This window comes from Anomaloglossus baeobatrachus, chromosome 9 (assembly GCF_048569485.1).
Source record: "Anomaloglossus baeobatrachus isolate aAnoBae1 chromosome 9, aAnoBae1.hap1, whole genome shotgun sequence".
Classification (NCBI taxonomy): Eukaryota; Metazoa; Chordata; class Amphibia; order Anura; family Aromobatidae; genus Anomaloglossus; species Anomaloglossus baeobatrachus.
In genome coordinates, this window is record NC_134361.1 from 227,584,283 (window position 1) to 227,600,239 (window position 15,957).

Below are 15,957 nucleotides of genomic sequence, written 5' to 3' on the forward strand. Positions count from 1 at the left end.
ATGTATAAGATACAGTATGTGTGTCCTGTATAGTGTGCAGTATGTACCTGTCTGTCTATGTATACTATCTGTCTGTATATACTGTCTGTCTGTGTATACTGTCTTTCTGTGTATACTATTTGTATGTAGAAACTGACTGTGTATATAGTCTGTCTGAATATACAGTCTGCCTGTCTGTGTATACTATCTGTGTATACAGTCTGTCTTTATATACTGTCTGTCTATACAGTCTGTCTGTCTGTGTATACAGTCTGTCTGTGTATACAGTCTGTGTATATAGTCTGTCTGTCTGTGTATACAGTCTGTCTGTGTATACAGTCTGTCTGGCTGTGTATACTATGTCTGGCTGTGTGTATACTATCTGTCTGTGTATACTGTCTGTCTGTGTATATATGTATATCATACATGTTTTTGCAAGTGTGGCAGTGAGACTGTAAAAAATTTGAATAGTGGAGGCGGAGCTGGGGTGGAGCCTGGGCGGAGTCCCAAGGCGGCCCGAAAATGTTTCCAGTATGGGGCCCTGAAATTTCTAGTGGCGGCCCTGCCTGGAACCAAAGGAGAGATGGATGCTGCACGGAAAGAAAAATTGTGCAACATCCTGTGACGACCTGATAGGCCAGGACATCACAGTAGCTTTTTACAAGCAAAACAGTAACAAAGCAGGGACCTGTCAAGGATCTGCAGAATGTCGTCTCACGCTCAAAGCTGTAGAGGATGGTGAGACATGGAGCCTGAAAGTCAAAAGCACAAATCATTGTTACCCTTTTGCTTATCAGTATATGGAAAGTACTGAGTCCTGGACAGAATCCGGCATCAACCTCAACTAATCCAAATTTTGATTTTCTAAATTTTTTGTAAAAGCTTATGCTAGATAAGCATTAATTTTCCACATTTTAGAGGTTATAACTTAACTTGTCTCCTGAGATATGTGCTTGGTTTGGCCAATACAGGTCATTTTTCTAGCTTGCCATTAGAGAGGGCCATAGCAGCCCCTTGGGTTTGAAGATCTATCCCCTGTAAACTCCTAAAGCTATGCATACTCCATTCTAAAACCATGCCCTTGAGAAGTCACCCCTGGAAGGGAAACGCAACCATATGTTTCTTGTTTGGTAACAGAAGAGAATCAGTTTGGTTGGTCACCCTATACTTAGGGGTTCTTTGCACACTACGACATCGCACGTGCGATGTCGGTGGGGGTCAAATTGAAAGTGACGCACATCCAGCATCGCAGGCGATATCGTAGTGTGTAAAGCCTTTTTGATACGATTAACGAGCGCAAAATCGTCATAATCGTATCATCGGTGTAGTGTTGGTCATTTCCATAATTTGGAAATGACCGATGTTACGATGTTGTTCCTCGTTCCAGCAGCAGCACACATCGCTATGTATGAAGCCGCAGGAGCGAGGAACATCTCCTACCTGCGTCCTGCGGCTCACGCCAGCCATGCGGAAGAAAGGAGGTGGGCGTGATGTTTACGTCCCGCTCATCTCTGCCCCTCCACTTCTATTGGCCACCTGCCGTGTGACGTTGCTATGACGCCGCATGACCCGCCCCCTTAATAAGGAGGCGGGTCGCCGGCCAGAGCGACGTCGCAGGGCAGGTGAGTGCATGTGAAGCTGGCGTAGCGATAATGTTCGCTTTGCCAGCTATCACCATTATATCGCGGCTGCAACGGGGGCGGGGACTATCGCGCACGGCATCGCAGCATCGGCTTGCGATGTCGTAGTGTGCAAAGCCCGCCTTACAGTGGCGCGATGGCGGTCTACTCCACGGGAGTGATAAATATTCCCAAATCTTCACCGTATGATGGACTTTGTCTTCCTTTCGATCAAGAATGAGGGACCTCAGGGGCGGAGCTGTTAGGACAACCTATGAGATCTGACCCTGTGGTACAATGTACAGTATTAGTGCGCAGCTTGTATAACAGTGTAAATTTGGTGTCCTCTAAGTCACTCAACACACAGCCATTAATGTCTAAACCACTGGCAACAAAATTGAGTACACCCCTAAAGCGGGCTTTACACGCTACGATATCGTTAATGTTTTATCGTCGGGGTCACGTTGTTTGTGACGCACATCCAGCGTCAATAACGATATCGCAGCGTGTAAAGGCCCCGTCACACACACAGATAAATCTTTGGCAGATCTGTGGTTGCAGTGAAATCATGGACATATTGTTCCATTTGTACACAGCCACAAACCTGCCACTGAATGTCCACAATTTCACTGCAACCACAGATCTGCCAAAGATTTATCTGTGTGTGTGACAGGGCCTTAACACTTATGTGTGACCTAAAATGATCGCAAAAGCGGCAAAACTCGTTTGCCGCGGAGAGGTCGTCCTAAAACAAAAAATCGTTTACCTCTCATTAGCGATGTTGTTCGTCGTTCCTACGGCAGCACACATCGCTGTGTGTGACACCGCTGGAGCGAGGAACATCTCCTTACCTGCCTCCACCGGCAATGCGGAAGGAAGGAGGTGGGCGGGATGTTTACGCGCCCATCCGCTTCTATTGGACGGCTGCCATGTGACGTCGCTGTGACGCCGCACGACCCGCCCTCTTAGGAAGCGAGATCGCAGCGTGTAAAGCCTGCTTAAGTGAAAATGGCCTAATTGTGCCCATAGTGTGAATATTTTAGTGTGCGGCGTATGGTCTGAGCGCTGTTAGGCGCCCCCCCCCACCCCAGGCAATTCACTTCATTTGGATATTTTTTCCCCTTTACTTTTAGGAACATTATGTTGTAAATTCAATGGCTTCATTAAGAGAAAAAAAAACAGGAATGAAGGGAAATTTCTCCTAATATACAAGAAAAACACGTCTCAAATAATTATAAGAAAAAAAAAATTAGCTGCATTCTTCTTATAAAAGGGTGTCTGTGGCCAAAATTGTCCTATGAGCTATGTCATATCCAGAGGAGGTGGACTTGTCACCATCATCAAAATATCCTTATCTAATAAATAAGGTGATCACAACTTTCTTCTTTTTTTTGGGGGGGGGGGATAATATACCTCTAATAGGTTCAAGGACAAATCCAGAAATCCTTATAGGTGTAAATTCTTTTGATGACCACAATTCTTCAGTGTTCCCATGTAATATCAAATGTGACCGGTAGAGGGAGCAAAATTACAATAATCGGTACCATTTTCATTTACAGTACAGGGGTTTTTTTCTTATTTTTTTTCCTATGATATATATTCCTTTTTTTTCTATTTTTTGTTTTTTCCTATTCTATATATTCCTTTTTTCAGATCTGTAAATATACTGGAAGAAATATATAATAAATAATAATAAAAGGAAATGTATTATTATTATTAGCATTATTATAATTAATAATAATAATAATAATAATAATAATAATAATAAAAAAATACCAAAGGAAAATAAACTGGAATAAATGTATAATAAATAATGACAAATAAAGAAAAAAAATAAACAAACAACATATATTTTTATATATATATATATATATATATATATATATATATATATATATATATATACCATATACATATATACTGTGTATATATTTATAGCATATATATACATATACACACCGTATATGTGTGTGTGTATATATATATATATATATATTTTTTATTTTTTTTTTGATGGGGGGGAAAGTGTTTTGTTTTTTTTGTTTAACCTGAGAGTTTTCTCTTTTTTTATTGATACCATTTTGGGGTACATATGATATTCTCTGAGCACTTTTTACATGATTTTACTGAGACCAAAATAATTGCTATTTTGGAGTTTTTATTTTCGGGGTATTTAATTTTACACTTTTACTAATTGGACTTTTTTGGACATGACAACACCACATCACATATGTTTTTATTTATTTGTTTTAGTTTTTTGAAGCTGAGAAACAGGAAACTTTTTTTAAAGCACATATATATATATATATATATATATATATGTATATATATATACTGCTCAAAAAAATAAGAGGAACACTAAAATACACTTTGATGTTTAAGTGTTCGTTTTCTTTTTTGAGCAGTATATATATATATATATATATATATATATATATATAAATAATATAAATATATATGTCAAATAAAATAAAAATAAAATATATATATTTTTATGTAGTACCAAATAAAATTAAAATAAATATATATATTTATATAGTGAAAAATAAAATAAAATGAAATATATATATATATATATATATATATATATAAATTATATTCATTTTTATTTTTTTATTTTTTTTTTCCTTAGTGACTTGAAGGGGTATTCCCATCTCCAAGATCCCATCCCAATATGTAGTAGGTGTAATAATAATATTAGCAAATTCCTCCAAATAGAAACGTAGTATAGTTCTCCTGATTAGTCATGTCTCTTACCTCATGTGCAGGGTATTACATATTAGTCATCAATGGTTATAACCACAAGTAACTGTCACTATGAGTGGACAGAACCATGGATACCTAAGCTGCAATTACCTGCACATGAGGTAAGAGGCGTAGTATAGCTTTCCTGATATAGCCATGTCTCTTACCTCATGAGCAGGGCATTACAGCTTAGCTATCATCCACTCATACAGTGACAGTTCCTTGTGGACATGGATACTTAAGCTGTAATGCCCTGCACACGAGGTAAGAGACATGGCTATATTAGGAGAACTAAGGCTATGTGTCCACGGGAGAATGTAGCTGCGGATTTTTCTGTATCAAAATCCGCAGCTTTCCCGCAAAATCCGCAGGTGCGGATTTGCCGCGGATTTGATGCAGATTTTGATGCGGATTTTGCGGGGTTTTTTTTTCAATTTTAAAGGATTTTGCCACGGATTTCTCGCGGAAAAGCCGCGGATTTCCCGAAAATCTGCAGCACAGGTACTTCCCAGCCATTTCTATGGCATTTTGGAAATGCTGTGCCCACGCTGCGGATTTTTCCGCAGCGGATTTCGTGCGGATTTTGATCCGGAAAAATCTGCAACATGTCAATTATTGTTGCGGATTTTCATCTGGATTTTGGCTTTAAAATTGGGGGGAAAAAAAATCCGCACCAAAATCCGCATCAAATCCGCGGCAATTCCGTGGTAAATCTGCGGATTTTGCGGGAAAGCTGCGGATTTTGGTGCAGAAAAATCCGCAGCTACATTCTCCCGTGGACACATAGCCTAATACTCTCTTACCTCGTGTGCAGGGCATTGCAGCAGCTTAGGTATCCATGGTTATGTCCCTTCATAGTGACAGTTGCTAGTGGTTGTAACCATGGATACCTAAGCTGCAATGCCCTGCATATGAGGTAAGAGATATAGCTAATCAGGAGAACTATACTATATTTCTAATTGGGGGTATTTGCTGATATTCTTATGATTAGTGATTACACATACTACATATTGGGATAGGATCTTGGAGATGGGAGTACCCCTTTAAACATGGGATAATTTGAATACTATATACTTTAAAACCACAGTATAATAGTATATAGCAAAATTAATACATGGTTGTGACTAGTGATGAGCGAACGTGTTACTTGATCGAACATCGGGGTTCTTGGGCGCAAATCGAGTACCGAGTATAATGGAAGTCAATGGGAGACGACAGAGTAACGAGCTTGCTCGCCTATAATCTAGGTAATATGTGTTTAAATGGAAACAAAAATAATAAGTTTATTCTATTATTATTATTATTATTATTATAATTCCAAAAGTGAATTCACCAAAATGACAGCTTTATTGCTGTTACTTCCCCTTTAAGAGGCTGCGCAGTCGATGCAGGAGCGGATGGATGGTGCGGCGGTGGATTGAGCGGGTCTGGTGGGAGGATCTGGGAGGCAGCTGGTCACTGTAGCGCACAGGAGCAGGAGCTGCTGCAGACACCATGGATTTCAATGTGAAGAAGCTGGCCTCTGATGCCGGGGTGTTCTTCACCAGGGCTGTGCAGGTAGGAGGCAGCTGGGGGTGCGGGGCCGTGGGCAGCTGGAGTGCACCCTCCCCTCTGCAGCATCCTCTGCTTCTTCTTATCCCTCCATCTTTGCTGCATCTCCCATTAGACTGGCCTCCATCCACCTGCTGAGCTGCTGGGAAGTGGAGCTGCTTCTTTTTGCGTTCAGTCTCCATTGCTGTCCCTGTGCAACTGCAGCTGCTGCAGAACATCATTAAGTGTATTTTTTTTAATTGCATTTTATTTTATTTTTTACTTTGCTACCATGCATTGTGACCCTGGATTTATCATTCAGCCTTGTAAATGGGTGGAACAATTAGGCTACACCATCTGCACCCTATTTCGTACCCCCCCTGAAAAAATATTGAGGCAAAAGCTGGTGGAGGGAGAGTATACGGGCTGCGGGGCGGGGTGCAAATGGTCACCCCAAGTTTATGCATCCTGTACATCCATAAGTCTATGGGAGTCGGTATGAGTTTGTTTGGGTTACGGCAGCGAGATCCAAATTCTGCACTAACTCTAGAGCCCCCAAAAAAATATTGAGGTCAAAGCTGTTGAGAGGAGAATGGATGGGCTACGGGGGGTGCAAAAGGTCACCCTAATATTATGCGTGCTGTACATTCGTAAGTCTATGGGGATCCGTGTGAATTTGTTTGGATCACAGCAGCGAGATCAAAATTCTCCACTCACTCTAGAGCCCCCCAAAAAATATTGAGGCCAAAATTGGTGGGAGAAGAATGGACAGGCTGCTGGGGGTGCAAATGTTCAACCCTAGGTTTATGCTTGGTGTACCTCCATAAGTCTGTGGAGCTTGGCATGAATTTGTTTGGGTCACAGCAGCGAGATCCGAACTCTCCACTCACTCTAGAGCCTCTTCTGATTAGTCATGTATGCATCATGTGCCAGACCTACTGATTTAGGAGAAATTGTGGAAGATACAAGGAATTTCACAAGGCTCTAGTCTGACGCCCATGGACCTATGACCAGGATCCTGCAAACCTTTTTGATCAACTCTAAAAGTAATCCAAAGAACCTCAACTGCAAGTAACCTACTTTGATGTCCCTGTCTGCTGGCCATGATGGACTTGGGCCCTTTAATACAACTTTAAAAGTTAGAAAGATATAATATTTTTGTCCATGGGTCCTACATGTAGACATTCGGCAAGTGCCACCATAATCCCCGTCAAAATAGGGACTTAGAAGAACCTGGTGTTTGGAAACTAGAAAAATCAAGCATGGCTATGGTTTTGCTCCATGCTCACCAGTAACAATACCCAGTAGAAGTGGCCGTAGACCTGAGAAACAATACTGCCTGTCCACCCTGTGATCTGGCAGAGAACCCCTTTTGCATTGATCCATGCATGATGCTACAACCAGCAAGATGGGCATCAAAGGAGCATTGGGAGTTGCCGGTGAAGACCCTTGGTGGGTGTCCCTGCTGTACTGACTAGTGCATGTTGGGCATCAATGGTACGTTGGGAGCTGCCGGTGAAGACCCTTGGTGGGTGTTCCTGCTGTACTGACTAGTGCATGTTTGTATTTCGAGCTTCACCGAAAGGGTTAAGTCTGTGCCAGTCGCAGCTGTCTTGTGACTTGTCACACTCCCTTGGGTTTCTGTGGAATAACAATACTGTGCTCATTGAGCTGTGGCCACAGGTAAACGCTAAACCTATGGACGTTTTGAGCCGCCAAGTAGTATTTGTGCTGCTACCTATCGACAAGATCTGTTTGTCCTATGGAGACGGGAAGAAGGATCCTCGAGAGGAAGGCTTAGGCCCTGAAATATTAATAACTCTGCTTGTTAATACAGCTCTGTAATTAGCGAGGTGTTGAAGTCATTATTGTCATCATATGCTCCTGGGCAGCTTTGTACCTGGAGAAATTTTTCGAGCTGGTGCATTGGGCCTTGTGCTCCTACGTTGGGTCTCATTGTAGTGCCTGTATTATGGCTGTGAGGCTATGTGCCCACGTAGCGTATTTTCATGCAGTTACGCTGCGTTCTGCACCGCAGCGTAATTGCATGCGTCCTGCGTCCCCAGCAAAATCTATGAAGATTGTGCCTAACCCATGCCCACGTGGAGCATTAGAGCGCAGCACTTTGCCTGCTGAATCGCTGCGTTCTAAAATGCAACATGTCACTTCTTTTCTGCGCTCTGCATGCAGCCCCCGCTCTGTCTATGGGAGAGGCTGCATCCAGAGCGCATGAAATTGGCTTTTCATTACGAACTGTTTCTGCAGCGATTTGAAGCGCATGTGTGCTGTTCACATCGCTGCAGAAATTTCTGCAGGTACAGAACGCAACGTGGGCACATAGCCTAACACTTGGACCTTCTATAGTTCTACTGGACAGAACTTGAGACAGCACCCACGGGGAATCTAAGTGGGTGAGGGTGTCGAAATCGTAAGGGTGAGCTCACAGCAGATTCTCCAACTAAGTAATCAGGTCTATTCATCTGAATGGAGTGGTTACTGCGGTATCTCATGGATTTTTGCAAGCACCGTTTACTTGAAAAAGAAGGGATGCAGAATTCTTTACACTAAATTCAGCTTAAGTCACCATATGGTTGCTGTATGTGACCAACTCCAGACTGGCCAGCGGTCTCCTTGCTCGAAGGAACAGCTTCACAGGCATATATAAGGCTGTAGGGTATGGGTCAAGACCCACGTCAGGTCAGGACATCATGGTCTGTATTCGTACCTTGAATGTTTTACTGAGGCTGTAGAGTTTGGGTCAAGATATCCACAGCACATTTGGACATCAGTCTGTACCTGGGATGTGAATGTTGGCCTGAGGCAGTGGAGTTAGGTTCAGGAGGTCCATGGCCTAGTCAGATATTAATCTGTACATGAGCCGTGAATGTTGGACTGAGGTAGTAGAGTTAGGTTCAGAAAATCTGTGGCTGGTCAGGACACCATGGTCTGTATTTGTACCGTGAATGTTGGACTGAGACTGTAGTGTTTGGGTCAAGATATCCGCAGCTCATCTAGACATTGCAGTCTGTACCTAGGACGTGAATGTTAGACTGAGGCAGTAGAGTCATGTTCATAAGGTGTATGGCCGGTCAGGACATTGCAGTCTGTACCCAGCTTGTGAATGTTGGACTGAGGTGATAGTTAGGTTCAGAAGGTCTCTGGCTAGTCAGGACATTGCTGTGAATGTTAGTTAAACTGAGGCAGTAGAGTTAGGTTCAGAAGGTCTATGGCGGGTCAGGACATTGCAGTCTGCACCTGGCCTGTGACTCTTAGACTGAGGTAGTTGAGTTAGGTTCAGGAAGTCCATGGTCTGGTCAGGACATCATGGTCTGTATTTGTACTGTGAATGTTGAACTGAGACTGTAGAGTTTGGGTCAAGATATCTGCAGCTTATCTAGACAATGCAGTGTACCGGGGTTGTGCATGTTGGACTGAGGCTGTAGTTAGGTTCAGAAGGTCTATGGCCGGCCAGGACATCATGGTCTGTATTCGTACCGTGAATGTTTGATTTGAGGCTGTAGAATTTGGATCAAGATATCCACAGCTCATCTGGACATTAGTCTGTACCTGGGATTTGAATGTTGGAGTGAGGCAGTAGAGTTAGGTTCAGAGGTCCATGGCCAGTCGGGACATTACAGTCGCACCTGGCCTGTGAAAGTTAGACTGAGGCAGTAGAGTTAGGCTCAGGAAATCCATGGCCTGGTAAGGATATTACAGATTGTACGTGGGCCGTGAATGTTGGAATGAGGCTGTAGTTAGGTTCAGAAGGTCTATGGCCGGTTAAGACATTGCAGTCTGTACCTGGCCTGTGAATGTTGGACTGAGGTAATAGTTAGGTTCAAAAGGTCTCTGGCTAGTCAGGACATTGCTGTGAATGTTAGTTAAACTGAGGCAGTAGAGTTAGGTTCAGAAGGTCTATGGCCGGTCAGGACATCATGGTCTGTATTTGTACTGTGAATGTTGAACTGAGACTGTAGAGTTTGGGTCAAGATATCTGCAGCTTATCTAGACATTGCAGTGTACCGGGGTTGTGCATGTTGGACTGAGGCTGTAGTTAGGTTCAGAAGGTCTATGGCCGGCCAGGACATCATGGTCTGTATTCGTACCATGAATGTTGGACTCAGGTTGTAGAGTTTGGGTCAAGATATTCACAGTTCATCCGGACACTGGAGTCTGTACCCAGGCTGTGAATATTGGACTGAGGCAGTAGAGTTAGGTTCAGAAGGTCTATGGCCGGTCAGGAATGTTGGACTGAAGCTGTTCAGACTTTGTGTCAGGAAATCCACGGCCGGTCAAGATGTCATTTCAAAACCTTATTTTATCCCTTTTTTTTTTTTTTTTTTTTAAAAAAGTTTGGGATATTATTTCTTTGTTATGTTAAGTTGAATTTTGGTTGAGGCCGTGTCCGAGCCAAGCACGTCCTATGTATGGGGGGAGAAAAGTTAGAAGGATTAGCTGTCAGTCAAAGACTTATTCGGCCTACCGCTATAGGCCCCCTTCACACGTCCGTGAAAAACATGCACGTGTGTTACGTTCCATTTTTTGGGTCCGTGTTCAGTTTTTATGTCCGTTTTTATGGTACGTGTGGCATCCGTGTGAATGGCGTATGCTAGCCGTGTGCGTGTGGAATGTCCGTGTGTGCGTGAGATACGTAAGTGACTTGTCCGTGTGTGATGCACAATAATGTTGCTACATGCCGGCAGACAGCGACGCGCGATGAGAATGAACTCGGGTGAATTTTACCCGACTTCATTGTCATCCCGCAGCTCTGTCTGTGTGTCGCGTCCTGATTAGCGGTCACCCGTGAAGGATTCACCGGTGACCGCTAATCCCCAGAGTGACTGAAGTGAGCAGCGCGATTAGCGCTGCTGTCACTCAGGTTACCCGTGGCTAGCTGGAGTCCTCCACCCGAGACTGCAACTCACCTGTGACTTCATCGCTGTCACTCGGGCGACTTGCTGTCACAGTTGGAGGATCCAGCGGTGGCCGCGAGTAACCTGAGTGACATCATCGCTGATCGCGCTACTCACCTCAGTTGCTGCGTGAGGATGACAGGAGCGGCGGTGTTCTACTGCAGCTCCTGTCACCTTCATGTAGCAGAGCTGAGAGTGTCACGGGACCTCCGTGGATTACGCTGGAGCTGGAGGGATTTTCGGGGCTTACTAAAGTGGAGAACGAGGGTGGGTTTTTTTTTGCGTGTATTATTTCAAATAAAGGATTTTTCGTTGTGTGTGCTTATTTTCTTTAACTTACAGGTTAATCATGGAAGGTATCTCAGGGAGACTCCTGCCATGATTAATCTTGGAATAAGGGCCCTGTCACACACAGAGATAAATCTGCGGCAGATCTGTGGTTGCAGTGAAATTGTGGACAATCAGTGCCAGGTTTGTGGCTGTGTACAAATGGAACAATATGTCCATGATTTCACTGCAACCACAGATCTGCCAAAGATTTATCTCTGTGTGTGACAGGGCCTTTAGTGGCAGCTGTGGGCTGCTGCCATTAACTCCTTATTACCCCGATTGCCAACGCACCAGGGCAAATCGGGATGACAGCCGGGTACAGTCCCGGGACTGTCACATCTCATGAATGCGGCCATTCCGGGCGGCTGCTGGCTGATATTGTTAGGGTGGTGGGCTCCCCATAACGTGGAGCTCCCCATCCTGAGAATACCAGCCTTCAGCCGTTTGGCTTTACCCTGGCTGGTATCAAAATTGGGGGGGGGGGAACCGCACGTCATTTTTTTTTTTTTTTTTTTTTTTTTTTTTACAGCTTGATATAGACACGCCCACCGGCGGCTGTGATTGGTTGCAGTGAGACAGCTGTCACTCAGTGTGGGGGTGTGTCTCACTGCAACCAATCATAGGTGCCGGTGGGCGGGCAAAGCAGGGAATACGAGTGACTAATGAGCGGTCGGCTTTTTCAAAATAGTAAAAGCCGCCAGAGTTTTTTAAACAGCTGTGTAGCGCCGCGCCGGTGATCGGGGAACGGTGAGTATGAGAGAGGGAGAGAGACTGACCGACAGACTGAGAGAGACAGACAGACAAGACAGAGAGACCGACCAACGGACTGAGGGAGATTGACTGACATACACAGAAAAAAAAAGAATGACTGACATCGCTTCAAAAAAGCACACAACGTACACGGACCATACGGAGATGCATCCGTGTCACGTACGTGTGCTCACGGACCCATAGACTTTCATTGGGTGCGTGTTTTGTGCAGAAAACGGACATGCATCCGTGCTATACGGATACACATACGTATCACGCAAACGGACACACGGACCTAATGGAAAAACGCACGTGTAACTCCAAACATTGAATAACATTGGAGTCCGTGTCTCCACTACATACGGAAACGGACTAAACACGCACGTGTTTAACGGACTTGTGAAGGGGGCCATAAGCTGTATGAGCAGTTAAACAGGACTTGTCACTTGCTAAAAAAAAATGTGTTAAATACCTTGAAAAACAAATCAAATAAAATACCGATCTCCCTGATTCTGCTGCTATTTTCCATTTTGCAACATGTTACTCCATTGAAGAAATATTCTCATTTTTTTTTCTGGAGTGCAATATGTGAAATCTCTACTTTGCAGCCCATCTGGCCATTTCTTCCTGCTCTTCACTCCTTTTCAGACACTGACTAGCTATGATTGGCAGTTTTTAGGAGGGAGGGGTGACCATGTACTCCCCCAGAGACGACTCTGAAGAAACGCCCAGCTGGACTGCAGAGAAGAGATTTCACATACTCCACTGCAGGCAAAAAGCAAACGTGAATAATTCTGCAGCGAAAAACTGAAAATATCGGCAGAATCGGGAGGAGACGGAGAAGATGTTTAGTGTAATCTTTTTCTTTTGATCAGGTGAAAGGTCCTCTTTAAAGACCTTCAGGAGTAGGAGTGTCTAGATAGTCTGGGGCACATTGAATAAGGTTTTTCACTTCCTGTCTTTTTTGTGTCCTTTTTAAGCTATAAAACAAGATATTTATTAGGCCTATGTTTACACAATGCCTTATTTTTAATACAGGAAGACACTGTCCATATAATGGCTTACAAATAATTGATCTCCTTTTAGAGAGTAGGATGATCTGTGGTGCAATCAGGGCTCTTAGTGAGTCACACGTCATATACTTTTCATTTTTAGAAGCTTCAACTTTGGAAAACGTGACACGTTATGTGCAATGCTGGTATTTGTGTTATGGGTCATGGAAGGAATTATATAGGATCGCTGCTTACAGAGTAAATATATCTGTGCGGTGCTGACAGTGACTTAAAGGGACAGAACTGTTTTTGTTGGGGCTTCCTTTGGTTCTTAGCAAAAGTAAAACATACTTTACACAACGCTATTCTTAGGATAAAAGATGGCATATCTGAAACTTTGTAGTGGCTTGTGGATACATGCATCTCTTAAAGGAGAACTCTCACTTTCTGTAAATATGTATTTTCTTGGCCTGATGTAAATGCCGCTGTTCTCCTGAATCCGGCATAGTTTTTCTTTTGTTCCTCTTCCTCTCCATTCCTGAGATATGGCCTCTTATTCCCTGTATGTAAATCTTGTCTTGTTAGCAAAGTGGGCGTGGACCTCAACTCTTTTCTGTGGGCGTCTTCTAGAGGGTCACACCTGATTGGATAACAATACTAGATTTATATACAGGGAAGAGGAGGCCATATCTTTATAATCGAGAGGCGCAGGAAGAAAAGAAAAACTACGCCGGATTCAGGAGAACAGCGGCATTTACACCGTGTGAAAAAAATACATATTTATAACAAGTGAGAGGTCCTCCTTAAAGGGATTTTCCCCACAATGGTGATTTATCATCTAGCCACAGGGCTGATTGAGCATGCATGGTGAATTTCTAAAAAACCTAGGGACTGATGGAGATGGTCTGCTGTCGAGTTCAGTGCTCAGTTGAGAAGACCTAGCTAGTTGGAATAGACAATTATGTTTGAGAAATTAGAACTAGCACTCAGATCTATGAAGGAAATCATGGATGTCACCAACAAGTTAAGAAAACTGTAAACCCAAATAAAATGACACGACCTCTTTTTTTTTTTTTTTTTTTTTTTTTTTTTTTTTTTTTTTCCGGGCATAAACTCTCAGACTCTTGAAACTTGTGGTTTCTGCTCCAAAAAAAGTCATCTTGGGATATGTGCACACAGTTTTTTTTTTTTCTTTTTGTTATGAGGTTTTTTGAGGAGAATCCTGAGCGGAAACTCTCCAAATCCTCATCGAACACTTGGAATTTCTGCTCCGAAAAAAGTGCAAAATTACTCCATTGGCACATAGCCTAAGAATTAGCCTGTGCCCACATAGCAGATTTTTTTTTTTCTTCACAAAAAAAGCTTGTTTTGTTAGGGAAAAAAGCTGCTGATAAAAGCTCCTTTTTTACTGCTTTTTTCATGCTTTTTTTAATGAAAATTGTCATGCTTTATTCATGAAAAATGTCATGCTTTTATCATGCTTTTTTCAGAAAAACTTTCATGTTTTTTCATGCTGCTTTTCATGTTTTTTTTCATGAAAGTCATGCTTTTTTCAATGAAAAATGTCATGCTTTTTTCATGACCATTTTTGTGCTTTCCATGAAAATTTTCATGCTTTTTACATTTTTTTTTTCTTTTTTTTTATACCTTTTTCATAAATGTTTATGCTTTTTTTTTTTTTTTTTTTTTTTTTTTTTTTTTTTTTTTTTTTATGCTTTTGTGAAAAATGTCATGCTTTTTTTTCTTGCTTCTTATCTGTTGAGATAAAAAACCTCCAGGGGGAAAAAAAGCAGAAACAATTGACATACTACTTTCTTTGTCGCTCCATTGGGAGACCCAGATAATTGGGTGTATAGGCTATGCCTCCGGAGGCCGCACAAAGTATTACACTTAAAAGTGTTAAGCCCCTCCCCTTCTGCCTATACACCCCCCGTGCTCCCACGGGCTCCTCAGTTTTTTGCTTTGTGCGAAGGAGGTCAGACACGCACGCACAGCTCCACAGATTGGTCAGCAGCAGCTGCTGACCATGTCGGATGGAAGAAAAGTGGGCCCATATAGAGCCCCCAGCATGCTCCCTTCTCACCCCACTCTTGTCGGTGGTGTTGTAAGGTTGAGGTATCCATTGCGGGTACGGAGGCTGGAGCCCACATGCTGTTTTCCTTCCCCATCCCCCTCAGGGCTCTGGGTGAAGTGGGATCCTATCGGTCTCCAGGCACTGAGACCGCGCTTCATCCACAACTCCTGTGGAGCCTGCTGGATAGGAGCCGGGTATCGTTCAGGGACATGGCCCTGCTACTTGGAGGTACTCTGTATCCCTGTGGGGACAGCGCACAGCAACACTCCAGCTTTGCTGGGTGTGCTAGTGCACCGGGGACCACGGCGCTGACCGGGTTAATATGTGCCATTACACACTCAGCGTTGCTGAGTGTGTTTATGTATAGGGGCTGCCGCACTGACCGCCGCGGCCATGGAAACACTGCGGCGCGGCTGGGACTTGTAGTGCGCCGGGGACTTTCACGCCGGCCGCGCTTTTACGGCGGCCGCGTTTATTACTAGAGTCCCCGGCTTTTTGCGGCCTAGTTTCCTTTCCTCCCGCCCACAGCCCTGACAGGCAGGGGAAGGGCGGGATGCTGCACAGAACGAGCAGCACTGAGGGCTGGAGCATGCTTTGCATACTCCACCCCTCTCACTGTGCACAGTGCGGGCACCAGTTCCCGCTCTTTCTGGGTCACGCCCACGGCTCCCTCCTCTCCTCAGGACGCCGGCAGCCATTCCTGTCAGCTCCTCGGACGCTGCAGAGGGGGACAAAGTCTGGGAGACCCAGGCAGGGACTCTGCTGGCCTCACAACCGCTTTAGGCGGGTGGTAAGCAGCACCTGTGGTGCTAGCCCCATTGTGCAGTAGTGTAACATTATATGTTTATGGTATATATGTTTTACACTGTATGGTGCACAGTTGATTTCTGGCTATATACCCTATTGTGTTACTCAGGGAAGATAATAGCATGGCGCCCACGAAAGGCAGGGGTGCCAAAACACAGGCTTATTATGTTGCCTGCGCCGCATGTACGACCCCGCTACCGGCAGGTTCCACTGGCCCT

At 43.9% G+C, this 15,957-nt stretch overlaps 1 protein-coding gene across 7 annotated transcripts in view; it reads left to right on the forward strand.

Moving 5' to 3' along the window:
- The first annotated feature begins 5,746 nt into the window (after nt 1-5,746).
- The window catches only part of SH3GLB2 (SH3 domain containing GRB2 like, endophilin B2), a 72,994-nt gene continuing 62,783 nt past the window's right edge, over nt 5,747-15,957 (forward strand). For 4 of the 7 annotated variants that reach the window (XM_075324681.1, XM_075324685.1, XM_075324684.1 and 1 more), the window contains exon 1: nt 5,748-5,900. In XM_075324681.1, the coding sequence (XP_075180796.1) occupies nt 5,838-5,900 (63 nt within the window). In that variant the 5' untranslated portion in view covers nt 5,748-5,837. Of the gene's footprint in view, nt 5,901-15,957 lie in introns of all 7 variants that reach the window. The other 3 variants (XM_075324683.1, XM_075324688.1, XM_075324682.1) reach the window with 2 other exon arrangements.